The sequence below is a fragment of the Danio aesculapii genome, chromosome 7, assembly GCF_903798145.1.
Source record: "Danio aesculapii chromosome 7, fDanAes4.1, whole genome shotgun sequence".
Lineage (NCBI taxonomy): Eukaryota > Metazoa > Chordata > Actinopteri > Cypriniformes > Danionidae > Danio > Danio aesculapii.
The window spans coordinates 2,316,195-2,323,434 of NC_079441.1; the positions used below are offsets into that span (position 1 = coordinate 2,316,195).

The 7,240-nt window shown below is 36.5% G+C and overlaps 1 protein-coding gene across 1 annotated transcript; it reads left to right on the forward strand.

Annotated features, from left to right (window-relative positions):
* The first annotated feature begins 1,456 nt into the window (after positions 1 to 1,456).
* Positions 1,457 to 4,732, forward strand: LOC130232646 (uncharacterized). The gene is made up of 3 exons (XM_056462619.1): positions 1,457 to 1,498; positions 2,396 to 2,530; positions 2,655 to 4,732. The coding sequence occupies exons 2-3, from the start codon at positions 2,490 to 2,492 to the stop codon at positions 4,243 to 4,245; spliced, it is 1,632 nt and encodes a 543-aa protein (XP_056318594.1). The 5' UTR covers positions 1,457 to 1,498; positions 2,396 to 2,489; the 3' UTR covers positions 4,246 to 4,732.
* Positions 4,733 to 7,240: the final 2,508 nt, after the last annotated feature.

Sequence of the window (7,240 nt, forward strand, 5' to 3'; positions counted from 1 at the left end):
GCCCTGTTAACATGGTTGCCCTTTATTACCGGTTCTGTTAAAAAAAATTTATGAACAGAATTTACCCGTCCATGAGAGACTAGTAATGTCCATGAGAGACTACTGATGTCGGTGAGAGACTAGTCATGTCATATGAGAGAGACTTTTGATGTCCTGAGGGAGACCAGTGATGTCCTGTGAGAAACTATTAATATCCTTTGTGAGACTAGTGATGCTGATTTTCCCAGATGGACTCCCATTCAGGTACTGAACAGGCTCAAACCTACTTCAGTGGGCAACCAAAGTTGATAATGTAAAACACATTATTTCTGAAAATCAAATGTTCTTAAATTGCTCTCCTATTTAAATCCCAACTGTACCTTAGTTAGATATACAACTTTGATTTTACAGACTTTTTAGACGGCCAATATTTCAGTGTTTAATATAAAATACAAAAGTACAGAATATTTTTCTTATGTACACTTAGATTTTACTTTTTTAATGGGTTTTCTTCTGCAATAATCAGTGTTTTTCTTAAAAGTTGACCAACTGTGCACTTTACAGTTTTCCCCACAGTTCAAAGACAGGCAGTATTGGTAAACAAAATTGGTCATCAAAGTGTATGCGTGTGTGAATAAGAGTGTATCTCAGTGTTGTGCTGCCACATAAAACATATGTCAGAGTAACTGGCAGTTCATTTTGCGGTGGTGACCCCTGATAAATCAGCGACTAAGCCAAAGGAAAGTGATTAGCTGCATCCAAAATTACATACTTCCCTACATGTGAGCCAAGTAGTATGTCCAAATTCATAGAATTCGAAAAACAGTATGTGAGAAATACCCAGATGACCTACTACTTCCGACGAGATTCTGACATGCACATTGGATGGAAGCTACGCTATCGCATGATGTACCGCAAAAGAATTCATGAATAGGAGTGAAGCGATGCAACTGACTGGGTAAGTCATGTGATCATGACAAAATAGCGGATGTATTACATCAGAGAGTTGCATTCATACTAACATTTATTCTGTATAGAATGTACTTTTCCAATGGCCGAGTAGTACGTTTAATTTCCAATGCAGTACCTACTGAGTAGTAGGTGATTTTGGACGCAGCTATTGATTGAGTGTAAAAAAAAAAGTAGATGTTTCATATAACTGTCCATTCCAGAGAATTATATTTTTACAGATTACGAAAACATGTGTTGGTGATTAACTTGCACAGGTGAGCTGTTCAACCCGAGAGAAGTAATGTACCTCAAAAAAAAAATGAGGTCAATCTTGATTTCATACCAATGTTAGATAAACGTTGCAAAGATTCACTGATTTCACAAAATGTGTCAAATTAAAAAAAAAATATCCACTTCGGTTTGTCACATGTCAAACTAGAGACATGTGGTGCTACTGGAAAAACCAGAGCAAAACAAGACATTGGTATCCTCATTCTGCTCTTTGAGAAATTTCTCAAATGACTCAAGAGCTTTGTTGTGACAACTCAACAATATGGATTCGAGCGCAGTAAGTATTATAAATGCCCTCAGAATAAACATTATAAAAATGTTAAGAGCATTATTAACAAGTAAAATGTAAAATGTGTTATTTGTGCATATGTATGTATGTATGTATGTATGTATGTATGTATGTATATGTATATATATATATATATGTATATATAAATATATATGTATATATATATATATATATATATATATATATATATATATATATATGTATATATATATATATATATATATATATATATATATATATATATATGTATATGTATATGTATATGTATATATATATATATATATATATATATATATATATATATATATATATATATAGTTATTTTAATTGAGTGTTTTATAATTTTTTTTGTGAAACAAGTTTGTTAATCAGAGGTTGCGTCAATGTCTATGTGAAATGACACTCGCTGATGAATAGCAAAGTTTCTGTTGTATGTGTTTTAATTTCCTCATAAGTTATGATGGTTTCCACATTTCCTCGCAACACTGAATCATCCTAGCTGAATATAAAATTCAAGATTTGGCTATACATTTACAATAAAAAAAGATAATAATAAAATTATATATAAATAGATAAAGCAGGATGTACATAAGTGGTGACTAATGCTAATACAACTATAATCCTGATCTTGAAAGATCCACAGATTACAGACAAACTTCTTTAACATTATCACTTGAGTATTGTTTATGAAAATTTGAGAAAAATAATGCATTTAATGAAAGAGTATAGACAGGAAAACGTGGGGAGCAGAGAGAGAGTAAGGATCGGCATAGGACTTTGAGGGGGGAATTGAAGTTAGGTCACTGTGGACACCAGAGTGCCATGTGTTAAAGCACTACCCATTGGTGCTGACATGTTCTTTAAAACATCTTTTGTGTTCCACAGAGGGAAAAAGTAATGGATCCCCGCGGATGACATGAGAGTACATCAAGACAGAATTTAAATTTTGGGGTTACCTGTAAATTAAAACCAAACAACAATGCAATCGCGAACTAACCTCAATCGGAATACCAGCATGCAGTAAGTCAAAGTCCTTATTGCTCTTTTGTTCCTGAACGTTATTGTATAAAGGCTGCTCTGTAATAATAATATTAATATAATAGTCATTAATTCACAAATGTTTCTTTACATCTGTATATTACAGAAGGCCAGATCCTCCACCACGGAGACCAAAACTGATTCATCGAGGTCCCCCAGCAAGATACCGTCTACATACAGAGAGAAAATTGCTTGATGACAATGGAAAAGTCAGGAAATGGACCTTTGGGAAAAGAGATGCCAGTAAACCAAATAAAATCATTCTGCTGGTGGGAGAGACTGGCGTTGGTAAGACCACCATCATCAACACCATGGTCAACTACTTAATAGGAGTGAAGTTTGAGGAAGAAACTTGGTATGAAATCACAGAAGAAGAAGCCAGAGATCAGTCAGAATCCCAAACCTCTGAAATCACCATGTATGAGGTCTTTCCTGTGAAGAGCTCCATTTCTCTCACCATCATTGATACTCCAGGTTACGGAGACACTAGAGGACTGGAGAAAGATTTGGAAGTTGCAGAGAATTTATCTGCTCTGTTTCAGAACAATGATGGAGTTCGAGAAGTCGATGCTGTGTGTTTTGTGATTCAAGCGGCAAAGAATCGTCTCTCAGACAGACAACACTACATTATCAGCTCAATCCTGTCTCTGTTTGGGAAAGACATTGTGAACAACATTGTGTTTTTAATCACACACTCTGATGGTCTTCCTCCTAAAAATGTCCTCGGTGCCATTAATAAAGCTAAAATCCCCTGCAGACGAGACAGAGAAGGCCAACCTGTTCATTTCATATTCAACAATCGTCAAGCTGATGCCCGTCACAATGAGAAACGCTACAATCGTGCTCAAAGAGACGCCTGGGAAGACAGCATGGATGGCATGAAAGAATTCTTTCAATCTCTGACTGCAAGGAACAGAAGAAGTTTAGAGTTGACTTCAGATGTCCTGATTGACCGCATTCAGTTTGAAGCTTCCATAAGCAACTTACAACTGAGAGTCCAAGAGAAAGAGTCGAAGAAGTCTGAAAAGATTCAGATTCAGGAGGCAATAAAACAGAACAAGGAAAAGATTGAGGAGCGAAGAAATTTTGGCATAACCGTAAAAAAGACAGTCAAAGTGAAGGTACCCATTGAGAACGCATCATGGAAAAACAGAAAGGCGACGACCTGCACCGTCTGTGAGGAAAACTGCCATGAGTTTGACTGCTGGTGGGTTTCTAATCCTAGCCAATGTGAAGTCATGAGAAATGGTTTCTGCACTGTGTGCACAGGGAAATGCCACTACAGCAAGCACGTCAAAGAGAACAAGAAATATGTAATCAGCACTTCAAGCTACATGATGGAGTTTGACTACATAAAAAAGGAATATGAAAAAGTTCAAAAACAAACCAAGACATATTTAGTTTTAATGCAAGATCTTGAAGAAGAGTTGAAGGAGATTGAGGAACAAAAGCAAATGTTACTGTCAGATGCTTACCACAACATCAAGCATCTGTCTCAGATCGCACTAAAACCAGACTCTGCCTTCACTCTCCAGCATCTGGACTTCTTCATCCCCAGAGTGAAGGAGGCTGGGAAAGAAGAATGGGTTCGAGAGCTGGAGGAGATGAGAAGACAAGCAGTAGCTGAAGAAGCCAATAAAGACGCTCTGAGTTACCTGAAAGCTGGACTGGCTAAACTCTTCCTTGGTGAAAAATGACTGAATCCACCAGCTCAGTCACAAATCAATGCAGGTGTTCAATTCAGTACACACGATTTTCTACTTCACTCTTAGACCAGAGAATGCTTGTATACAGTATAAGTGAATATATGAGATGACATTTCTACTATTTGTGCTAACCACGATACTGATACCATGAACTGAATAATCATTGAACTCCTCTGCACTAGTCTTCATCAGTCTGCTGAACTCTATTTGCTTGATATCCTTCATGTCCTTCTCAGTGATGGACTCATATCCGTTTAATATTGCATGTTCATGTTTATAGTCTGCAATGTTTAAAGCGCTATAGAAGACAATGATGACTTGACATTAGATAAAAGCTTGTCTGTGCAGTATTACAGGAATGAAACAACCGTATTATACTACTGAACATATTACACTATTAGTCAGCTTGTGTATTTTATTTAAATTGTTGTATACTATATAATAGTCTCATGACTTTAATACTACTTTTGTCCTTCAATTGTACCTGACTGCACTGTAATAAGACAAACAGAGACATATGACATGCTACATTAATTATAGACCACCTTTATAAATTTCAGAACTTAGATAGTTATCTAATTGGCTTTGCACATTTCATTTACACTTGGAAATATTGAAAGGACTATAGCAAAATATAAAATGGCTTCAGGGAGTATCTTAAATCAGACAATAATCTTCAGCGGGCTGAAATCTACAAGTGGTGTTCTCTACTAAACAATATTCTTCAGGTGGGCTGTGTGCTCTACTAAACAACACTTTGCACATACAGTAGCGAGTGTACATTTCGTGTCAGCCTCTCTGTGTATTCCTTTAAACCTATTTAAAAACACGCAGGCAGATAACAGACGAACGCCTGAAACACAAGACAAAGTATGAGGAAATGAACAGCAGAGGTATTCATGCCAGTCACACTAGTCAGAGACAGAACACGTCACTGTAACAAACCAAACCAGACACACAAGTAAACCTGCACAAGCAAAAAACCCATTCTACAAACACCATTAGGCATATTTGGGACTTACCACTATGGCCAAAACTGAAAGAACACACATACAGGTAGAGCAGCAGCATGACATAACATGTCAATGTCTGGAGCATGAGAGCAAAAAAGATCAACAGTAATTTGCTGGTTATATTCTTGCATGTGCAACAGGCTTTGCATGCAAAAAATATAAATCACATATTGAGCAAGCAGGATCTGCACAATATTTTGAGCTTCAACAATGTTTGTTGCTCCTCTGTGCCTCGATACGACCACGGCCTGCTCAAATCAGTGGGAGGAGCTACAGAATCAGGCATTGTAACTTTTGGGTGGAAGCAGTGTTTATCTTACCTATGAGTAGTTCCACATTGCTTCATCATCGAGTCTATTTACTTGTGTAAAAGTGTGTAAATTAATATTTATTAGTTTTTTTTAATTAATTTCAGTAATATTATTGACTATTATTAAAATGTTCATATCATTTATTACTAAACAATTTGTAAAGTAATATTTTCTGTCTTTCAGTAGATATTATATGAGAGACTTGCTTTGTTTACCAAATATGTGGATGTAATTGGATTTGCTTTGTAGACATTAAATAAAAGTTAAAAAGGTATAATTCTTTATTTCAAACATTAAGTTTTTAGTTATGATACTCCCAAAAATCATTCAGCACAAATTGGATTTTGTACAATATTCTCTACAGAAATAGTAAAACATATCCGCAGATTCTGTCTGACCTTACCAATGACATAACAGATGAGTACCTTCAAGAATAAGGACCTGCTGTCAATAACCGTTTTTGATCTTATTACAAGGGTGTTTTCAGGTCTGTAAGTTGCAGAATATTATTTTAGTATGAAAAAAGGAGTCTCTGTTTGTAACCCCTTTAATTATCAATAAATAACATCACCTTAATGACTCATTTAGATGGCTATTTGCTTTGCATGTTTCATTTTCACTTGGCCACACAGAAGTGACTCCACAAAACTTGAATGTCTTCTTTATTGACCATCTCAAATGATAATAATAATAGTAATAATAATAAAATCTTCATAAAGGTTGAAAGACAACTGGCGTGCTTCCCAAAACAACACTTACACACTGCAAGTGAGCAGGTGTACTTTACAGTCTCCAGAAGGATTCCTTTAATGTTATGTAAAGACGTGCAAGTTAACTATGCTGGCTACAAACTAAAAGATTCTTCCATCTTATACCTAGTTCAGACTGAATGACTTTCAAACTAGTCGTGTCACGGATGTTTTCACACTGCATGACTATCTGGGCTAGCGTTCCGTCGCTGCTTTGTTTACACTGCAAGATAAATCTGCGACAGGGTGGTTCACGCTGCGTGACTTTAAAATAAGAAGAATCGGCGACAACTTTGTCCAAACTACGTTTCACAACCAATCACATGTGAGAAGACATGGAAACAATGTGAGGTCACGTAATATATATCTTTATTAACTACATAATGAGAAAGACGCCTTTAGTGGGGTAGAAAATGTACTTATTTAGCTCAACTGGCTTTGAAGGGAGCAATTTCGCTTAAACTTTTTTTCTTTTTTGACCCGGTTGTGGTATTGCTCAGGTGCCCCTGCCAAATGTCTAGTAGTTTTCCTTAATTTCTTGGGTCCAAATAAACTGAAAATGAGCGCTTTTAACTTCTCCCCCAACCTCCCGCTGGCTTGCAGATACCCAGTAGTGAATGCTGCTCTCTCATTGGCTGTAGGTGATTGCCTGATCGGCTATTATCTCAGATCGCGTCTTTCATAGTTCATACTGTGTGATTGTCACTCACGTGAACGAGCACTGATTTGCCTGTGATCTCAGGCATGTGTCGCCGATTTCTCAAAACCTGTCGCCGAGTCAAAACTGGGGCTAAAATCATGCAGTCTAAACTCGGCATTATACGATTCCTTTAATCTTACATCCGAAAGAAATCTTTTAATCAAATACTATAACTTTCCCTTCTGCCTTGAAACAACTTCACTTCTGGTCACA